General features: G+C 41.6%; 1 protein-coding gene across 3 annotated transcripts in view; it reads right to left on the reverse strand.

Moving 5' to 3' along the window:
- ZNF827 (zinc finger protein 827) overlaps window positions 1-22,968 on the reverse strand; it is a 127,473-nt gene that overhangs the window by 93,246 nt on the left and 11,259 nt on the right. For 2 of the 3 annotated variants that reach the window (XM_039540922.1, XM_039540923.1), the window contains exons 3-4: window positions 7,729-8,739; window positions 2,383-2,555 (exon numbers count right to left, since the gene is read on the reverse strand). In XM_039540922.1, the coding sequence (XP_039396856.1) occupies window positions 2,383-2,555; window positions 7,729-8,739 (1,184 nt within the window). The remainder of the gene's footprint in view (window positions 1-2,382; window positions 2,556-7,728; window positions 8,740-22,968) is intronic. The other variant, XM_039540924.1, reaches the window with a different exon arrangement.

Below are 22,968 nucleotides of genomic sequence, written 5' to 3' on the forward strand. Positions count from 1 at the left end.
TTGCAATTTTTCTGCTCATGAATAGCTTGATTTGGTTAAACACTGTTTCTCAATATATAGTAGAACAACTACAAATAATTTTTGGTGCTGTCAGATTTCTTTTGAGGACTCTGCTTTACCTAATTAATTCCTTGGTATTTTTTGTTACTTTGAAAATTGTTGTTGAAGACAAATTTTGAAAAATGGCTACTGGACAGTTTAATGTTTTTATCTGTGTTACAGAGAAGTTTCCATAAAACCATCACCACATTACTGCATAGAATACTATATGATCTGTATATTTGTCTGATTGTTGTAAGGGACTTTACTGTATGAAGACAGAGATAATTCAAGGAGAGGCTGAAACCCTGTAGGTAGGAAAGAGTAGCATGGCTTCAAATAGCCATCCAGCAACCAACAATTAAGAGACAGTGCAAGAACCATTCATTCACTTTGATGTCCTGCCTCTGACCCTCTGCTAAACTCGCCAGAAGAGCTTGTCAAGACAGGGGACCCATCTGGTAAACAAAGGAGAACCTAAAGGCCCCGGAAACTGAAACAGGACTTCTCAGAGGGATTAAAAGTGACTCTCTCTAGGGAAGGGAGAATTGTTCACAGGAGACCGTAAAGAAAGGCCTGCCTAGAGTTTTTAAGAAGGGATGACAAGCCTCTAGGTAAGACAGATCTGCATATAGGCTGTTTATTGCTTAAACTCAACTTTTTTTTCTTACGCTATGCTTTGTTTCTACACTTAAGATTAAACAATATTTTTGTTTGAGAAGGCCTGTCTGGTCACTGACTCCCAAAGAACTACAGGTACTGAATCCAGTCAGACCTGCCAGGTAAGCACAATCAATACATGGGGTACTGTAGCCCAGGACTCTGTCTAGGAGTGGGAGAATTGCTTGGTTCCACCTCAGGAGAGGTAGAGGCACAAGGTTGGAGACCTGAGGTGGTGCACTCAGAGACTGGAGAGGGAAGAGAGGTGCAGCTAGCCCTGTAACCATGACAAGTGTAAATCAAGATGACTCCACTTAAGTAAATAGTTGTTCTGGTGTAAGTGAGATTAGAATCTGGCCCAGTGTTCTAAAACGTTTTAACGTAACAAATGCTGTAACATATCATGCCTAAAAGCCCAATATTTCCCTGTGTACTTTAAACATATTTATCTGTGTTAATAACTATAAACAAATAATTCAGACAAACAAAAAATTGTATTGCTACTATAACAGGTCAAATATGCCAGTGAAGGAAACTTAGCAGTTCTGTTCAGTAACTTTATATAGAGACAGGGCCGGTGCAACCATTTAGGTGACCTAGGGCGCTAGGATTTGGGGGGCAGCATTTTCTTTGGCAGCGACCGCGGTGGCCGGATCTTCTGCCGCCCCGGTCGCCACCGGCATTTAGGCAGAGGGAGCTGGGGCAGGGGAGCGTGGGGAGGGCCGCCTACGGCAAGTAAGGGGGGGGGGGGCGGCACACAGGGGAACTCCCCACCCCAGCTCACCCCTGCCCTGCCTCCTCCCCAAGCACGCTGTGGCTGCTTCACTTCTCCCACCTCCCAGGCTTGCGGCACCTAAGCTGATTGGCACCACAAGCCTGGGAGGTGGGAGAAGTGAAGCGGCAACAGCGTGCTCAGGTTGGAGGCGGAGCAGGGGTGAGCTGGGGTGGGGGGTGCCTCAGGGCGGAGGGTGAGTAGCTGCCGCAGGGGGAGCGCCTCAGGGCGGATGGGGGGGACGGGGGAGGACGCGAGGTGGACGTTTCCCCTAGGGCGCAAAACATCCTTGCACCAGCTTTGTATAGAGACTGGATGAGCCAAAGCCCATCTTCACTTCACCGGTGTCCATGCATTGAAGCACACATTATGGTACACAAGAACCATCACACCATATTCTTTAACCCCTGCAGCACTTTACTGCCTTTCCATTAAGTTTCTTTGTTGAATTTGTTCATTTTTGCCAGTTTAACATGGATATTTAACCTTCAGGTAGGTTAGGCTTGAAATATAAGTTGTGTATAATAAATAAAACCTAAAGTTAATAAAAACATTCTTTACAAAAGCATATTACAGTGAAAACAGTTATTGTTTTGGTTTTGAACATTCCCCTGAAATGCCTGCAAATCAAACTTTACAGCATTGTAGTGCCCATAAAGGAGAGCCAGAAGGTGAAACTGACTAGACTATTTTCATTGCCCTAATTATACCAAATCCAAAAGGCAAACAAATTGAAATTTTAAAATCTAAAACTTTTTGTGCTTTAATTTTTAATAACACGTTATTAGTAGCACAGGTACGGAAATTAATTTTTTTTAAAAAAATATGTGATTTTTAACCAGATAGTTTCTTTTCTATATATTTTTGCTCACTGAGCCAGTCTCTTCATTGTCAGTAAGTACTGCCCTTACCTTCATGTGTGATTTGAGATTGTCCTTGCGTGCACAGCGAAATGGACAGAGTGGGCACTGATGACTTTTTAAACCTGTATGAATCACCATGTGTCGTTTCCAGTAACTCTTCCTCTTTATAACCAACCCACAGATTGGACACTGAAAAGGTTTTCCTCCTTCTTCTTCTGAGGCTTAGTGGAGGGAGAAAAGAAAAAGAAAAGGTTCTTTACAGCCACTGGTAGAATACTTTCCCCACATAAACATACCCAAATATCATTTTACAACTTTAGATTTTCATCTGCAAAGACAGACACAGTACTGGTTAAACACCAACACCCACCAAAGGTTTCAATTCCTCTTCTTCCATATTCAGACTTCCCTAATCTAGTTATGCTCCCTCTTGACAGCTGTAATTTAAGATTCATTTATCAAGTTAAAGTATCAAAAACTCATTGGATAGTCAGTAGGCGATGCTACTCTTCCACACCTGGCCCTGTACTTCTCACAAACATCATTTGGTAGCTAAATTTCCTATCCACTATCAACTTGATCAGGGGAAAAATGCTTAACTCTTGATTTTAAAAGTGATGAATTCCAGTATCTGATAGATAATGAAAAAAGAAGATATTAAATACAGAATTCTTCATACTTCTTAACCAAAAACCATACTGGCATCATAAACCTGACATACTCAAGGCCAGAACTGAGTGATTTCAGAATCCCTGCTGTTGAACTTGTTTACTTATGGCTCAATCAGATGCTGCTGCCACTTCAGTCATCAGGTGGTCTTAGGGTCATGGAATTTTTTTCTTCTTCTATCCTGTGTCTCTGGTTGCCAGTGCATTAAACCTACTGCCTTTTTCTAGACATTTGGACACTATTTTGCACAGTATCATCCATTGTAAGAGGGAATGGCAACCAAGGCTCAGGAAAGATGTTTGTATTCGTCAAGCAAATATAATTTATATACTAAATATGGAATAATCACCAGGCTAAGGGGAAGGGAGATTCTTTGTTGTTGACGTGACACAATGAAACATTCTGACATCTCACTACAAATGCCTCTGCCCATTACGAGGAAGTTTGTAGTGTTGTCATTGAATTAGAAGATAATTTTTGTGATTGCTAAAAGGCAGTTCGATTATTTCTGAAAATCCAGAAGTTAGTAGTGTCTATCCTGCTATTTGGAATTATTTCCAGACTATTTCAGGTCATTAGCTAATGTATTCATCAGCTATTTTCTACCTGCAAGAATTCATGAAATTTAACATTTCCTGTGATTGGAAACCAACCAATAAAACCTCCAGAATGATTTTGTAATATGTTTCAGTATAATTCCTACTAGCTGGTAGGAGACAAAAATATAATTCGTCTGATTACATAGTCCTTCTGACCTAATCAACAAGCCTGAGAGAAAGAGTACATTTTCAATGTGTGTTTTGCAGCTTCAGAAAACTTCATGAGTAGAATTTCTATCATGCTCAATATATTATTAAATTGCTCCGTCATTGCATCTTTGAAAAGTCAGCGGAAACCAACACTATAATTGCTAGTGTTTCACTTTTTTCATGTCTTTCCTTATTTCTTTATAAAAGGTAAGAGACAAACTACAGAAATATATATTAGTAGCATTTTTTATTCATCAAGTCATTTCCTTCTATCATGTCTCCTTTTCAGCAACTGGTTATCATCAGAAGAGAATCAGAAATAAATGTTGCAAGTTCTGTGACCTATTTTCTAACCCATTAATAATAGGTCTATAAACAAGGTGGCTTACCAGCAATTTTGCACATTACTTTAGGCCAAACCCAGAACTGGAGTGAGCGAGTACAGCTCCGCTGATAACAATGAGAATTCCTAATATACAGGAATTGTGTGATCCACCACAACAATGCAGCCATTTCTGGGGTGGAACAAGAGTTGCTTATAACACTACACAACGCTTTAGCATAAGAAGCAAAGAATACTGGGCCTGTGTCGCCTCTCACTTATACTGATGTAAAATCAGGAACAACTCCAATTAATTCTATGGAGCTACATGACTGTAAAACTGCTATGAGAGGAGAATCAGACTCACTGAATCCAATTGAAAATCAGGAAGAATATTGTATGTGTTCCATGCAAAGTGTTTATTGCTCAAATGGGAATTTGATCCAGGCATAGGGGTTAACACTCATATTCTTGCAAAAGTGGCATGGGATCTTAAACGGAGTCAGGGCCAATGTTCCCTCTAATTTTTCCCATCCATGTGCGGAATGAATTTTGTTATGTGCAGTGGGGGTGGGGCTGAGGGTTTCGGAGTGTGGGAGGGGGCTCAGGGCTGGGGCAGAAGGTTGGAGTGCAGGGGGTGCGGGCTCCGGCTCGGGGTGCGGGCTCTGGGGTGGGGCCGGGGATGAGGGGTTTGAGGTGCAGGCTGCCCCAGGAGTGCAGTGGGGGGAAGAGGACTCTCCACATCCCTCTCCCCGCACAGCAGCCCCAGGGCTGGGGGGGGGGGAGGAAGAGGCACCTCGCCCCGCCGCAACAGGCCCGGGGAAGGCATCTAGTCCCACCGCAGCAGCCCCGCAGCTGGGAGGGAGAGGCGTCTGGCCCTGCCACAGCCCCGCATGCCCCAAGCTCCCCTATCACCACTGTCTACCTCACCCCACTGCCTCCAAATACCTATTTCCCACTTCACCCCACTGCCATCTTCCAGGCCCACCTGTGGCCACACCTCTGAGTGCAGTGTGCGCTGCGTGGCTCTACTAAGTGCACGGTCCTTGGTGGCTTCCTGCATGGCTGTGCATGCGCACACTTTAGAGGGAACGTAGGTCAGGATTTCATTTTACATTTCATCCAAAAGACAGCAATACCAACTTTAAAATGTTTCGTAACACCACTGCTATAGAGATTTAGGGGGTGCCACTTCAGTCTCTTCCTGAACCACCTTGAGCTTTACTGAGCATCTCCCATCCAAGTAATGATCAGGCCTAACTAAGGGTTAGCACGTGAGATCTGACAAGACCACAATCTAATGTGCTATTGCTCCTTATATACTAAAAAATGTTTATGAACTCAGAGCTTAATGCATGCTGTAGGCATGTTAAGAGTGCCTTTTTTTTTTTAAACAAAGATATTTCCCCCTTTACTGCCTCCTTATTTTTTCCAATATCTAGTAAATGATCTCAGTGATCATTGCCTATCATGGATATCTTCATTGCTGATAAAAGCAGCTGACTCATAATAACTGGAAGCAGACTTTCTTCAACTATAAAATATATGGGAAAATCTGCCAATCAGTGCCTTCAGGGAAAATATGTTTATTTTACTGGCAACACAAGCATGTCCTCAAGAGAAGGCCCACACAAACAGACAAAACTTTATAAAATGAAATATTATATTATGGTTTCAGTGCCATAAAACCATGGCTGCAAAAAGAATTACTTCCATAAAACCATGGCTGCAAAAAGAATCAAAGGAATGTGTGACATTTATTTTCATAGCAAATATACATGATCAAGTGCCCAACTCAATATTTTAGAGGAGTACTGTAATGTCTACTGCTCAAAAGTCACACAACAGTGACCTCTTTCTGCAAGTTGTACGTCTCTACAGCAGAAAGAATGATTACAGAGAACCAAATTCCTTCAAAATCCAAATACCCTATCTCATAGCTTTTCTTGGTCTCTTTATTTTCATTTGGTTAATTCCTTTCAAGTGAAAAACTAATGAACATGTCAGAAAGGGAGCTAGAATTCAACAAATATCTTTGTTATTAAAATATCATGATAAAGTTTGTTTGGATGCCAACAGAGGTTGGTGAAGGCTCAGTACATATAAACTGTTTTATATATAAAAATATGATCAAAGGAAAATGATTGTTTCATGGTTACCAAGGCCCTGAGGTAACATGCTCCCATTACGGCCTTTCAGCATTCCTGTGTTTTAAGCAGAGTAGACGCTAGAGATTTCACTGCATCACAGCCAGATTATGAATTGCCAGCACTGCATATACACTTAGACTGCACTTCTCTTTTCCAAGGTGCACAGGTAAGATTCCACAATTCGCTACCCAAACATATAGAAGTTGGATTTTACTACAATAAAAATGTTTCTCTTCTGCATTACTCTTCCTTATCAAGTAACAAATCACGTGAACGCCTTTTGCACATACAGTAAATAAACAGATATTATGAACATTTTTGGAATGGTGTATTATATTAAATGTAACTGAATCCTTGCTATCCCCTCTCTTTAAAGGCTTGTTTACATGAGAAAGTTATACCAGTATAACATTAACGTGTGAATTTAAATCAATACATTTACACTAGTATAATTTAATGTAAACCCCTTCCAAAGCAACATAAACTTACCTGAAAAAAACCCTCTTTTATACAGGAATAAAAGTGTCCAAAAAACTGTATCAGTATAATGATACCAATAAAACTTTGCCATGTAGATAATCCCTAACAAACTAACACCCAAGCCTTTTATCTTGTGAAGGCTTTTGACCATTTCCTCATTCTATTTATCAGAGTTTCATTGTTAGCAAGATAACACCTAAATTCCATGGTGATGTCCATGGAAACACGAACATGTGATGCATACAATTTTTTAGAAAGAAATGTCAGTATGTATATAAGAAAATATTGCTTATTTTGATAATTGAAATAACGCAATTCCCTAAATTCTTTCCTGATTTCTTTTGTTAGCAGTACAGTTCGCAATAGGCCTATATCTTAGAATGCTGACAGAACTAGAAGAGGAAGAGGGAGGGGGTGGGCCAAGAAGTATAAAGCGGGTGTTGTGGAGCAGAATTAGGAAAAAGCAGTTCATTTTCTTCTATTTCTTATGACAAAGAATTGGAAAGAATGAACATCAGAGATTCGTTCGTGCTTCTGCAGAAAATTTTAATGAAAAGTGGCAACATAATAATATACTCCGGTAAATTAGGACAGGGTAGTAAGCGATTATACAAAAGTCCATTTGTGACAGAGACAGCAGGAGGGAAAATTCTCCCTTGTCCAATATTTCAAAAGCACTGGTTTTGTACATGTTCCCTGATACCATGAGCTCCCTGACAGGGATTCTTTGATCTTCCCCATTAAATATTTCTTGTGTGGACCTATTCTGAACTTGGTGAGGAAAAAATACATTTGTATGGAATAAAAAAAATGTATTGAACTGTACACTCATTACCTTTCAAATATGGAAACATTTGTGAAGGTTTGATCTTCAAATGGCAGTTTAAAAGCTATCCTTTTGTTTATTGTGTTCTTATTTTCATAATAGGTGGAAACAATACAAACCAGACCAGGGAAGATGAGTTAAATAAATCTAGAGCAAAACAAATAAGCTTTACTTGATGGTTAAGATAAGGGTCCGTACCTGTATTAGTGGGCTTAGAAATTCTTCCTTTAGGGACTGGAAGTAGCAATAATTCCAAAGACTGTGGTGGAGTTACTTTCTCTTGCTTCATCTCTGAAAGCTGCAGGGTATCCTCCGCAACTAGTGACTTTTTCTTCTCAGCCAACAGGCTGCCTGCAGCCCTTGCAGCCACCTCCTTGAGTAGGGCAGCTGAGGAGGTCATTGAGGCCAGGGAAAGGAAAGAACTGGCTGGAGGTGGGTGGTCCTGCCCAGGAGTCATGCTTCTTTCACTAACTTTCTTTGATAAAGCCGCTAAGGTTGAGCTGGCAGACTGAGAATTAAAAGGTGAAGAAAAGGATTCAAATCTTATAGTATCTTCAGTCCTTGAAAGTGATTTGTCCTGAAGAACTGCATTGGCTGCCGCTTTCAATTTCAGGATAGCTGAATCTGGGGACAAACCACAGGTGGTGGTTGAGTCTGGCAACCACTTACCTTGATTCCATATAAACCGATTACTTGCATTGTATTGGTTATTTTGTTCCTGTTTCTCAGCAAGCTTTCTGGCAAGAACACTTAGCTGCTGGGCATGATGAGACGGTGGAGAAAAGGAGAGATTTGAACCAACATTTACAGGGGATTCGACCTTGCCATTGACTGTAACAGCAGTGTCCAGCTTGAGAGAACCGGCCTCCAGAAGCCTTCTCAGGTTACTGCTCAGTGGCTTATTTGGGCCAGGAGATTCATCTTCACACAAAGATGACACATCAGGAGAAAGGTGTTCTTTGCTCTGTAATGTGTCTCTTAAAGCCTCATTGTCAACAGCTATCAGCTCCAGCGTGTTGCTGCTAGGAGTTGCACTTCCCAGAGAAGTATCCGGGGAAGTGGACTGCGCCTGGATTCTATCCTCAAGAGACAACTTGAAGTTTTCCTGGACTTCTCCATATGATGCTTCCGAAGGGGTCTCTGAAGAGTTTCCAAACCAGTGTTCTTCTTCACTAAGTTCACCTTCCACTTCCTCCTGTCTGGTACCATCTGTGGGATACCAAAACCAACAAGTTTATTTCCAAAATATTAATGTGTCCTTAATGTTAAGTGTGTGAAGTTCTCTTAATACCTCCAGTTCTTGTCTCACCTCAACAAGATTCTAACGAATGCTAGGGACAATTGCATCAGGGTGAGCCCTAAAGCTGGAGCATTTTGAACAGTTACTAAACATTTGTCTCAAGTGCTTTCATTTGGCATCTGGACTAGTCAGAAGAGGTAGCTTTCCGGAAAAAAAAAGAAAGAATGAAAGAGTGGAATAAAAAAAGAAAATAGTGGAATAAAAATGAAGGCATGATGGACTTGTTATCAGTAAGTCCTTAAAAACTTGCTAAGTCAGTGTAATTGTATAATTGCAGTAATGTATTTGCATGACCAGAGCATGGGCATCATTTATATAGTGCTATTATTTAAACCAACATAGGGTGCTAATTTCTCAAAATCTTATAATTTCAGTGATGTTAAAGCAGTGATGTATTTGACTCATTGAGTATTATAGACTGTACCTAAAACTCTTAAGCTTAGTGCAGAGATGTCTTCAAAAGACAGACCAGGTGTCGAATCACTGATATTAAAAGTAGTTGCCTACAGTTATTTTAATCTTAGTCCAATCTGTACTGTCCCCTATTTTGGGGGGGGGGGGGGGAGGGAATGAAAATTTGTTGCTGTAATACATGATGTTTCTTTTCTGAAAAGCAGGAGCAGTAACCCTTGAACTGCAAGCTAAGGTATTGATCTCGCCACCTATTTAGAGAGGAAACGTAACATACAAATTTTCTTGCAGTGGAGACATGCCTTAACAAAAAATCTTACAGAAGAGCTAAAAGTTAAAACAAAGAATATACTAAATGGAATTTTGTTTTATCTTGAAAAGTGTTTCCTTCTTACAGTTAGCCACATTTCTTCTTGACAGGTGATTCCAGCATATCTAGTCTCTCTCCCCAGAGTTGACTGGCAGTGTTTAAAGTGTGGTGACCCTGGATTGCTCTTCTTCACAATGGTTATTCAGAGAGATATAGATGTAACTAAAGATTTTTGTCCATCTAGCTGGCCAATCAGAATATAGTCAAGAACAATAGCAATGTTAGAATTAAATTTATGTTATCTCCTCTTGCCAGATACCTTTCTCACATATCTTGCTTTTAGACTGAATGTCCCACAGTATGAAAGAGTCATAGGATCATACTACAGCAAATCAACAAAAGGATTTTTTTTTTAAAATATGGACACTGCTATTAGGATTTTATGGTACATACTGTATATTCCCTGATTCCTTATTCATTTCCAACAAGTTGAAAAACTTTAGATAGCAGCTGATGACTAATAATCAATATTTAGCACTATATTGCACCTTTCATCCATACATGCAGCCTCAGCCAACAGATATTTAAATAAAACTTGCCATAGAAAATGTATGAAGACAGATGTCTTCATATTCAGTTGTTCTCTCAATAACCTTTCCTGGGAAATTTTCACCAAAATTTGGAGAGGATACTACAGACAATAATAACTTAATCCATGCTTTGAAGTGACAGAAGTCCAGAAACTTTTTAATTAAAAATATCATATACAATTATTTTGACATTATCTAGGATCAAATAAAAGGTTAGAATGGGTCTCTGAAAAATGAATGAATCATCAGGATTAAGGAAAAGGTGCATGGCAGGGCCAATACCCTGTAGATATGTATAGAGATGAATGATGCTAGTCAGTGGTTAGAGTTCCAGCCTAGGTTGTGGAAGCCACTGCTTCAAGTCCTTTCTCTATCAGACATATCCTGTGTGACATTGGGCAAGTCACAGTCTCTCTGTGCCTCAGTTTCCCATCTGTAAGATAGGGATAATAGTTCTTCACAACTTCACAAATAGTCACTTAGATTCCAGTGATGGGGGCCATATAATTATCTCATCAGAAATCTGTGCCTTTGTGTAAAAATGTAGTTTTCTCCCTATTACGTTCCTCTATATTGTTACACACCCTATATTTCCTAGTTACAACCAGCCTTTTACGATATGAATTAAATAACACATCTTACCAATCTGTAATGCAACTCTTCCTTCTCACTTATGACTTTTTTTGTCCTAACCACAGAGATGAATGCCTTGAATAAATTTTCACAATCCAACCCTCCTCTTTAGTTTTCACTTGTCAGAGAAAATTTGCAATGTCTGAGAAATGGGACACCAGCAAGTACAGGATTGTCCAAGTCAGAGTCCCTTATTCAAAACAAAAAGGGATGGGGAAGGACCTGTATCTGTTATCACAGAACCATAATGAAGTCTTTCAGGGCTAGCAACACAGTTGCACTATGTGTGTGTCTGAGGTGACAGTGAATGAGAGAAATGGAGTAGAGAGCAACTCCTGTAGTATTCTCCCCTCTTCCACCCAGCACACACTGTGATGGGTTGGATCACAGAAACCCACTTGGGACTCCTACCTGATGTGCTGAGACTACCTCTGAGCCTGTTTTCCCTGCCAGCTTGGGACTTCAGTACCTTGCCTTGTTTGAGCCAGACACACTTGCCCGCTGCAAACTCAGATCCAAGTCTGAATCACATCCCCCACAAGCTGCAGGCTTAACTGAAAACAGCTTAAGAAGTGTCCCTGTCTCTAACACTCAGATGCCCAGCTCCCAATGGGGTCCAAACCCCAAATAAATCCATTTTACCGTGTATAAAGCTTATACAGGGTAAACTCATAAACTGTTCTCCCTCTATAACATTGATAGAGCGATATGCACAGCTGTTTGCTCCCCAAGGTATTAATACACACTCTGGGTTAATTGATAAGTATAAAGTGATTAGATACAAAAAGTAGGATTTGAGTGGTTCCAGGTAGTAACAGACAGAACAAAGTAAATTACCAAACAAAATAAAATTAAACATGCAAGTCTAAGCCTAATACAGTAGAAAACTGAATACAGATAAAATCTCACCCTCAGAGATGTTTCAATAAGCTGCTTATACAGACTGGATGCCTTCCTAGTCTGGGCCCAATTCTTTCCCCTGGTACAGTCCTTGTTCCAGCTCAGGTGGTAGCTAGGGGATTTCTCACGACTGCTGCCCCTTTTGTTCTGTTCCACTCCCTTATATAGCTTTGGCACAAAGCAGGAATCTTGTGTCTCTCTGGGTCCCCATCCCTCCTTCTAAATGGAAAAGCCCCAGGTTTAAGGTGGATTCCAGTACCAGGTGACATGGTCACATGTCTTGTGAGACCCCCAATCCTTCATTCTTCCCAGCCTGACTCACAGAAAGACTTGCAAGTAAACAGAGCCATCTACAGTCAATTGTCCTAGTTGACGGGAGTCATCAAGATTCCAAACCACCATTAATGGCCCACACTTTGCTTAATTACAATAGGATCTCAGAGTTATATTTCATATTTCTAGTTTCAGATACAAGAGTGATACATTTATACAAATAGGATGACCACACACAGTAGATTATAAACTTTGTAATGATACCTTACAAGAGACCTTTTGCATGAAGCATAAGCCAGTTACATTATATTCACACTCATTAGCATATTTTCACAAAATCATATGGAGTGCAACGTCACACACACATTCTCCATTGACTCCACCCATTAGGAAGACACACCTGCAGAGCGTCAAGTGAGGGGGACCAGAAGGGGATGCAGCACCTCTTCCTATACTAAAGGGGAACTCCCCCTCTGCCCCAGGTGTGTTGCAATGAGCACTTCCTATTTGGCTGGAGCAGCGAGAATTCCTCCTCCTGTTTCACTTTGCTAGAACTACTGCAATGTGGCTGCCTCCAGATCCCAAACTTGTCTCTGACTGTGGAGAGAAAGTTCTTCCCCAGCATTTCTACCCCCAACATCAACTAGGATTTTTTACCCATCAGCTCCTTCAGTGCACTGAAACCGGATCTCTTCTAACCGCTGACACTGTTCTAGTTCTCCACTTCTCAGTACTTCCCTCAGTCACTGCAGCATCAAGTCCTCTTTACTTTAAGGCTAATGTTGAGTGCTGGCATCCGAATCCTATCATGAACACAGTTCAACTTCCTTTTAAACATTAGTGTTTTGGTTTTAAAGAAGCACTTTGAAGCCTGATGGTTTTGTATCACAGGGGAGCAGATGCATGTTTGGGAGGAGTTTAGTTCATATGGATTCACGCCCCTCTGAGCTCAAGCAAACCTGAAAACTCAAAGAAACGCACCTGAACCCACCAACTTTCCTATGGTTTCAAATTGAATGATAATTCCCTCCCCAGAATCAGGATGTTCATCTGACAGAATCAGGAGATGATCTGCTTGAACTATGCCATCCTCAGGGAGCCTATCAACAAAACTCTGGCTGTATTTTGAGTTTGTGTTGGACAATTTGCACAGCACCACTTGAAAAGACACAAGATTTTCTCATAATCATATCTGACTCACTGCTTATGATGAGTCCTGGAAAACTTGGAAGGAAAATATATTTCCTTACTGAATTTTTCCGTCTCCATCATATACACGCTATACGTTGTTACTGAAGGGATACTTATGAGCACAAGGGTTGGTATTTAACTTTTTTTTAATTAGAAAATTAAGTTCTGGTCTTGGGGGTATAAATCGCCTGGACTTTGCAAATGGATATGTTACATTAAATTTTGGGCCAAATTCTCATTAACTTCAGTGGGAGCAGAATTTGGCTGGAGCATCTGACTAACTTCTATGTAAACTATCCAACAATTGTTCAAGTTTCTCTCCTTGTCAAAGATTAAGGGGCTGATCCTGTAAAGATTCTTCTTTGCTGACTCCCATGGGAGCTCTGTACACACAGAGCATTTGTAGGATTGGTCCTTGAATTGTTTGTCAATATTTGACACCAGTGGAAGTTGTAAGTGCTCAGCGTGTCTCAGGATTACACCATTAGAGGACAGAAATGAGCCACACAAAGTACATCCTAAACTTGCTAACAGTGTTAAAAATCCAACCAAATACTTCGACAACTGTTGCCACTGATTTAGCTCAGTATGAGGCATATTTCGATAGAACCCCAGTGGTTTGAGCATTGGCCTGCTAAACCCAGGGTTGTGAGTTCAATCCTTGAGGGGGCCATTTAGGGATTTGGGGATTGGTCCTGCTTTGAGCAGGGGGTTGGACTAGATGATCCCCTGAGGTCCCTTCCAACCCTAATAATAATAATAATAATCATCTATGTGCAACAGTAAAAGTGCCAAACCCTCTTTACTAACTTATTCATCTTGTAAAAAATATAGTGACACTCTGCTTTGAGGGGACATCAGATTCAAAGGCAAATCCTAATGACCAGAAATAATGACTAGATAAGTTCATGGAGAGGATTCAAAAAAGAACTAGATATGTTCATGGAGGATCGGTGCATCAATGACTATTAGCCAGGATGGGTAGGGATGGTTTCCCTAGCCTCTGTTTGCCAGAAGCTGGGAATGGGCAACAGGGGATGGATCACTTGATGATTACCTGTTCTGTTCATTCCCTCTGGGGCACCTGGCATTGGCCACTGTCGGTAGACAGGATACTGGGCTAGATGGACCTTTGGTCTGACCCATTATGGCCTTTCTTATGTTCTTACAAAATTATATTTTATGATTGTACCCTATGGGTACTTTTTATTTAAAAGTATCAGTGCATTAGAATTTGCTGTGGATATTACACAAGCTTCAATAAAAAAAAAAAGACATTTCTGAAAACTGAAAAAAAACCCAGTCAATTATGCCTTGGACATATCTATCCTAAATCAACTGCTGGAATTGTTTCTCTAGCACCAATACAATACATGCTTGCCACACAGGAGAGTGAAAGGCAAGGGAGATGAATGAAGTAGAGGGAAGGTAATGTACATGTCAGAGAGTCCAGGGATGAGGAGGATACAGTAGTCAACACAGGCCAGATTGAAAGCCTGAACAAGCTTTAGCTGTGTGGATAGAAATAAATGATCAGATCGCAAAAACGTTAGAGGCAGAATGGGAAAACCTAGACAGTTAGAAAAAAGGAAGCACTGAAGATGACTTCCAAATTATCAGCTTGAAGATGATCTGGGAGGAAAACTAAGGAAAGTGGGAAAGGAAAAGAAATGGAATCAGGAGAAGATGGTGTCATGGAAGACAAGGAAGGTCAAGACTTTGAGAAGGCAAGTATTGTCAATCAGTGTCAAATGCAGCCAGGGGCCAAGGATGAAGGAGCAGAGGGCTTGAAATTTAGCCAGTAAAAAGTCGCTGGAAACCTTGGACAGAACAGTGTCAGTGGAGTGGAGAGGATAGAAACCAGATTGGAGGGGATCCAGCATGAAATGAGAGGAGAGGAACTCAAAGCAGTGCTTGTAAACAGCACATTCAATGGGCACTATATCAATAAACAAGGAAATCGTATCTCAGAATTTAATACAAACCTGAAAACTAGGATTGCCAACTTTCAAATCGCACAAAACACCAAACACCCTTGCCCGGCCCCTGCCCCGAGGCCCTGTCCTGCCCCTTCTCTGAGTCCCGACCCCTGCTCACTCACTCCCCCCTCCTTCTGTCACTCGCTCTCAGCTACCCTCATGCACTCGCTCATTTTCACTGGGCTGGGGAAAGTGGTTGGGGTGCAGGCTCTGGCTGGGGCCAGAAATGCAGGGTTCAGGATGCAGTTCCTGGCCAGTGGGAGTTGCAGAGCCAGTGCTCAGGGTGGGGGGCAGCACGCAGAGCCTCCCTGGCCACCCCCGCTCCTACAGCTGCAGGGACATGTAGCCCTTCCTGACAGCTGTGCGGAGCCAGGTAGGGAGTCTGCCAACCGGACTTTTAACGGCCCGGTCAGCGGTGCTGACTGGAACCGCCAGGGTCCCTTTTAAACTGGGTGTTACAGTCGAAAACCGGACACCTGGCAACCCTATTGGAAATATATGGAAGAAAATAATGGATATCTCAGCTTTCCTAATACAGTACATATCTTCACAATGTAAATACAAATAATACATTTGCATGTAAGTTAACTCAAACCCTTCCCTCCCCCAAAAGATCACATGCTAATTCTGCGTCACTTTTATCTGTGTGCCTCTGGCTGTCAGCTCCACATGAATCTGTGTTAATTTCACACCAAGGTGTGATAGAAAGTCAGCAACCATAGGGCTAAAGAATAGTAGCTGTGCAACTGCATGATAAAAAATACCTGGGAAGTTAATTTTATGGAATCCTATAAAAGTTGTCCAACCCAGCTCAAAAAACTGCCTACTAACTTTTTATCATCTGAAATGCTGAAAAAGGCTGCCTTTTGACCAGTTAGAATAATAAAAGCCAGTAGGCAGTTTTGGGAGTTGGGGAACTTTTACAGGTTTCTACACTGACTGTACTGTACCAATCTTGCAGGTACTGCTATGGAGTGGGGGATACCTTCCTCACTGAAGTTGCAGAAACTCCCCTGCACAGAACAGCATTTACAGCAGGCTTGGAATAGACTATACATTCAGAGCTGTAGAATGTTGATTTTCCCACAGGGATGCTGAAGAAAAATCATGATTTTAATAAAGGCCTGCCTTAGCTTCTGTATTACATTCACAGCACCAAATAAAACTGAAAAGACACAGTTGCATAAACAGCACATGGATGCTGGAGTGCACACCATCCCCCATAGTTCCCTCATGATACTGGTGACCTATAATAGGTAAGAAGCACAGAAGTCTGTTTCTTCTCTCAGTGGAACTTTTGGTTCACTGATAATTCATCTAAGGACCATTTAACTCCTGGTCTCATCACAAAATGATTTATCAATGTGGCTGGTACCCTAACCAGGGGGTTAACACGAAATGTCTCCATTGTAGACTGACCTAGAGAGTAGCACAGTTGTAACAGGAAAAAGCCAGAAAACAACTGCTCCTACATTCTTGTCTTTCTTCCCCATATTTAAAATATGTGCAAATGTAAACACAATTAGATAGAGAGAAAAGTCCTGGGAGAGAGACTATGTTTTATCTCCATGTCTTCTAAAATAACGATTTCCCCAAAGGGAAAAAAAACCCCAATTTTAAGGCATGACACAGCAGCTTTATTTCCATTCTTTGTTTAAATTGTCATTATAAACCTCAAAGAAACCACTAGGTTGAATACTCTATGATAGAACTTTTTTAATCAGAACACTGAGATCAGTCAGATGCCATAAGAATATTTTCAAAGGAGACTATCTTGAGGACATAGCATGTCGTACAAGAGCAGGCTACAAAAAGTGCTATCAATACCTGCTTGGACCACTATCCACCTGATAGACTGGACAATGATAGCAGATGTTTATAAAATGAGAAAAAGACCTTATCTCTTTTTTGAGAGAGTCAAAAGGAAATAAACCTCCCTTAGTACTGCTGAGGTCAACCAACTACACAGAAGAGCAGTTCATAGACCTAAAATGCAACAAAAAATTCTACTCCTCCCACAACATCTCTCATGGTATCTAATGCTTTTAGGTTTAATAGGGAATAAGTAAACTACAGTAGCCAACTTTGCTGAACAATAACTAAGGCCCTACGAAGTAACATCCCATAATAGATATTTAGATTTGGACACACCTTTTATAACCTTACCACCAGATGGTGACCTCACTGACTTACCTTTGAAGGAACGTGCCTACCTGAGAGAGCTAACCTGTCTGTACATTAATAGATCAAAAGAGTTCACCTTGTTTATATGAAGAAAGAGATCAACTGTGACTGGGATCCAAATACCTTTGCTGGCATCAACCACCTAGACCTTTTTCGAACCAGAGACTAAATGACTGGGAAGCCCTTTAACAAGGGCCTGGGTTTTCTCTGAGTCCCCTTAAATCAGCCAAGCTGTCAAATAGAGATTTTGATGAAGCCCGATGAAGCTGACCAAATGGGAGGGAGATCAATTACTACTCCTATACTTCTCACTGAAACTGCAATCAGCACTAGAGATTTGATGGTCCACCTGGCCCATAAAGTTGTCTAGAAGCTGGTCGTACTTGAGGACATGGATTCTCTCCTTATGGTCTCTCCATGCTGAAGTGGCAATGCACCACATTCCTCACTGTACACTTACAATGGCGGGTATATTTACACACCAGGGCGCTCAGGTAGACCATTGAAATCTTCGCCTTCCTTTGGCTACTAGGAAAAGAGAACTTTTAAATTTGATAAGATCCTCTTGAGTTACACAAAATATTGTTTACTTTTGGGGGCGGGGGGTTTGCTTTGACATCTTCTGAACATCTTTCTACAGTGACAAGTTGTTCCAATCAGGAAGTGTCAGATCCCAGGGTTGGCGGAGAAGCTGGCTTTCCTGAAATGCAAATAACGTCAGCTGCCATCTCAACACTTCTGCCATCTCTAGCACACAAGGAAGCCTTGTCATCTGTTTCCATTTGGGGAAGGAGGAGAAACTGGAGTCTTGCTGCTAACAGAAGTTGTCTGGGAAAAACCGTTTAAGCTCCCCCATAGAGCACAACAATATGGGTATTAACCTGTACACCGGACTAGGTAGCTGTCTGGAAAAGCTGGCTCTGTATCCAAAAGGACCCCTAGATATATGATCTTGACATCTGCAGCCTATACAAGATCTTCACAGAGTCTGTTCTGAGTAAAATTGTTTTAAGTGATGGCCAAGTGAATGATCCTTCCTGCTTGCCCCTGAGGGACCTGCAATGGTTTGGGGACATTTTTTAACAAGAATTTGGCCCTGTGGATACTGAAAGAACTTTAGCTGCTCATTAATGAAGTTCACATTGAAAAGTTTCACATTAGTCACAGAACCAAAGTCCAGATTGGTGCATTTTGAGCAGAAATACAGGAGGGCTGAATACTGGCTATCTGCAGATGGCAGACTCAGTTACCTGGCAGCCGACTTTCAAATGGATCGGAACCTTGCACAATGGCCAGATTCTAAGGAATGGTCTGCCACCTCAGAGACCCTAGCCTATAGACAAGTCATAACCACAAATTTGTTCAGACAAGATCCCATGGTGCTATCAGTGTGTTGTCCTCCCTAGACACAGCAAATGAGGAAAATAGGGTCTAGTGAAGGTATCATCACCATAGTGTCGACCAGCAAAGCAGCATGCAGTTTTATCTAAGGCTTGTGGAATGTGAAATCTAGTTAGGGGATACTTCTATTTGAGGAAATGGGGAGAACCACACCACATGCTTAGGGTATGTGAGGGTAAAGGGATGGAACAATGATCTTTGTTCTTAGGGATTTCTTTTATCCCCTGAAGGACAATGCACTGGAGGGAGGGAGGAAGGAGCTCAGAGATTTAAATGAGGAATGATCATGAGACCTGACAATACTTAAATATAGCAATCTGAGTCAGAGGGCTCAGAAAATGGATCATCCAGAGTTTTGAAGAGGAAAGAACGGTGACAGGTAGGCCCCTGCCTTGAACAGCCCAGCAACATTTCCCTCCTGTTTTTTAAAAATCTGTAAGCCATTTTTGTAAATGGTGCTGTGGCGTTGTCATGCTCACTCCCCAAGCCTAACACATGTTTTGGAGGATGTATCTGCCAACAGGATAGATCAAGGCATCTATCTTAAGGTTACTATATTCTTCCTTCCTGTCAAGGCTGTGGGAAACACCAATTGAAGAGGGAGAGTTCCTATGCAGCTTAGTTTTTATGGAGTGGCCATTCACGAGAAATGGACCTTCTGAGAAGAGACTGGAGGGGAGTGTTTAGTGTACGTGCTATTTATGCAAAATGTGTCTAAGTTCTGATTTTAATAAAAAAGCAAGAACCTCTTGCCTTCTAATCCTGACTTAACTGCATAGCCACATCAGATAAAAACTGGTGGTCCAATCTGTTTTGCACAATATCTATATTTCTACTATAGATTTCACCAAAATCTTACTCCCCAGAACCTCCTGCCTATTCTCTCAGTGCCTTCAATTGTCCCTGACTCATCTAAATTAGAGCCTGCCAATGCTCCATAAATGGGTGCATTTATGTTTTCACTGCTTCTTGAAACAAAGTGCATCTTCCATCACCAGAAATCTATTGCAATCCTTGCCACACCTTCAGGTCCTACAGCCAAAAGTAGGACTAAGCATACTTCTATGTACTGGGCAATTTAGAGCAGCCAAGACTAAAGTGATTTGTTTAGGCTATAGATTATTAAAACTTCAATGCATCTCGATGCACACAACTTATTTGAGTGCAGCCAGTCATTTAAACCTGCCAGGGTCGTCAAGACAACTAGATTTCAGTCACCCTTCCAGTTGAAAAAGAGGGTGGACAAGAGGAAGTTGTGAGTGTCAGTTCAGATAGCACAAAGGACTGACTTAAAAGTAAGAAAAGTATGTAAGCATGCCTTGTTGCACACAAACAATTTGCAATGAAGCTAAGAGTTCTCTGATCATAACTGCAACTTATTATCAAGGTCTACCAAACGCACTTTAGTTATCACAATAATTCTGACAGCCATTGAAAGCCTGAAAGACTATTGGAAAAGGCAGTAAAGCACTGGAGTTATTAATTGAGCAGAGCAGGATCATTTTAAATTTTCCTCAAAGGACACACCCAGCAGTGCTGGAACAATTTTTATAGTGGGGGGTGCAGAAAGCCATTGAACAAAACTGTAAATCCTGTACATGATGGAAACTACTTAACTACTTCAAACCAGAGGGTGCTGCTGCACCCCCAGCAGCCCTAGTTCCAGCACCTATGGACACACCATTGTCAAAAGGCCAATCTAGGAACCAAAAATTGCACAGTCTGATTACCTGCTCCTTTACCCATTCATTTGAAGGGGCTGCTGTTATTTGTTGTTCACACCATATAGAATCTGTCCCCTTAGGCAATCAGAAGTAAATTTACCATAGCTGCCACAATGTTATCAGAAAAAAGTATCTGCTAAGATTGATAAATTGGTCAATTATCTGCTTCCTTGACTTTTATTCTTCTTGTATAAATGTCTTCATCCTTACATTACCAATACCTGTTACAAAGTGATGTGTGCATTGACAAAACAACTGTTTAAATTACCAGGAGATCCTTAACTGAGCTAAACAGAATTACAATTTGCTTATTCTAAAAACAAAGCTGTAGCCTTGGAAAATAAAGATTTTCAAAGAATACTTGTGAATAATGTTGTCTATGCATATTTACATTTTTGTCATCTGCACCTTTCCTGCCAGTAGCATCAGTGGGCTACAAGAATCTTCCAGAGAAGCAGTGCCCCCTGGTTCTGCATCAGTGCCCCATTGTGCAGCCAATGATATATAAAAGGGCCACACAGTCCCACGCCATCTCAGTTCCTTGTACTACATCCCAAAGTCCTATGTGAGGGTAGAACTCTGAGGCAACACTCTCAAAGAACTGTAGTCACTGATTTCTTTTCCAAGGGGAACTCTGCATATTCCCACTTGTGGGAGTCTAAAGAACAGTACAATTCCAAAGGTGTAATGTAGGGGCACTTGAAGATCAGGGCTCCATTGTGCTGGATGCTGCACAAATGAGACAAAGATATGGACCCAGCCTGGAAGTGGAGAACAGATCTAGGTTTCAGGGTAAATTGTCAAATTTGTGGCTGAACAGATGCAGAAGATGAGTGAGCTGAAAGCTGAAAAAGAACTTCGTCTTTGAAACGAACTTCCCTCTACCCTATCTCCTCAGTTGCTGGTGAATCTAGAACTCCTGGAAAGTGTCTGTACTGACTCTGGAATCTGAAAGAAGATGAAATAATGCTCTTCTTCTTCTTCTAAATATAATGAATCAGTCCCAGAGACTTGGCAATGTATCTAGTTTCTTTTATCTTTCAAACGAATCATATGTTTTAGAACTGAGAAGACCCTCTCCTTTTAAGGGGAGAACTTCAAGCTCGGCCGCACTCCAGCTGAAAGACTGGATGATTTAAGCCAGGAAGATCTTTGGAGAGTGACACCTGAGCAAACGCCCTTGAAGAGGTTCAAAAACATTGTAAAATGTTCATCAAACAAGTCTAGAAACCATTTGACCCTGTAGGTCAATGCCCTTCACTACTTACCCCTGCTCCTCAAAGAGATGATCATGAAGAAAAAACATCCAGATCCATAAGTACTGGTATCTAGCCGTGACGGGCTGATAATTAGCAACTTGAATTCCCAGAGTAAGCGAGGAGTATATCTTTCTGCCTAAGAAGTCATTCTTTTGAGCCTCTTTCTCAGATGACATAGTACTTGACAGCCCTTTCAGATGGGTGGGTGGGTGAGTGAAGAAAGCTAAAGAAGGACCTGGTATAAGTGATCGATCTTCTTGATGACCACAGATGCCAGAGTGAACCAGATATCCCAAGCAGGGTTTTACATGCCTTCATTCATGGGAAGGGTAATCTTCACCTTTTCCTTAGTCTCCAAGTCATTAAAGAAACAATGTGTTCGAACTATCAATTCCTGAAACAGGTTGTAGTCATCAGGAAATGACACTGATGATGAAATATTATCAAGAGGAGAAAAGGATGATGATGCAGCTTCCTTACCTGTAGGGAAAGACTGGTCAATATCACATGCCATGTCTTCTGCATCTGGTCTAGAAAAGATATCATGAACATTGGCCAGAGATGGAAACAGAACAAGATTTATAATCAGTTGCAGGAATGAAGCAAGAGGTTATTATACTCTAACTCTTTTAGGAGAGGCAGAAAAGGAAAACAGGGGAGCACATTTCTCCTGACCCCCACTGTATTCAGAGAGGTTCTTGTCAGTATAGCAATATCAACCAAAGATTAAGCCAGGGGCAAAGAAAAGAAGCCTGCAACATGTTAGCCCCAGGGGCAAGGGTAGCCTCTCAACAGAAGTTCCTAGTTGATCCAGAGGAAAAACAGAAACCCCTGAAAGCTAAAGCTCCCTTGTCCTGTGAGCTGTCCAGGTAAACCTTAAAGTTCATCTTAGTTGGTATTGCATCTGACCCAGAAAGCTCCCAAAACTGAAGTATCACTTTAGGGTATGGCTACACTTGCAGCTGTACAGCGCTGCCGCGGGAGCGCTCCCCTTTGAAGTGCGAGTGTGGTCGCGGCGCCAGCGCTGCAGGTACTCCACCTCCCTGTGGGGATTAGCTCCCAGCGCTGGGGCACTGTTTACACTGGCGCTTTGCAGCGCTGTAACTTGCTGCGCTCAGGGGGGGTGTTTTTTCACACCCCTGAGCGAGAAAGTTGCAGCACTGTAAAGCGCCAGTGTGGCCAAGGCCTTATATTCTGTTTAGGCCCAGGGACTGCTCTAACCTATTAGCTGCCGATAACTGGTATGCTGAGTGCTCTAACCACACCCTCTTCTCTACCACTTT

This window comes from Mauremys reevesii, linkage group 5 (genome assembly GCF_016161935.1).
Source record: "Mauremys reevesii isolate NIE-2019 linkage group 5, ASM1616193v1, whole genome shotgun sequence".
NCBI lineage: Eukaryota > Metazoa > Chordata > Testudines > Geoemydidae > Mauremys > Mauremys reevesii.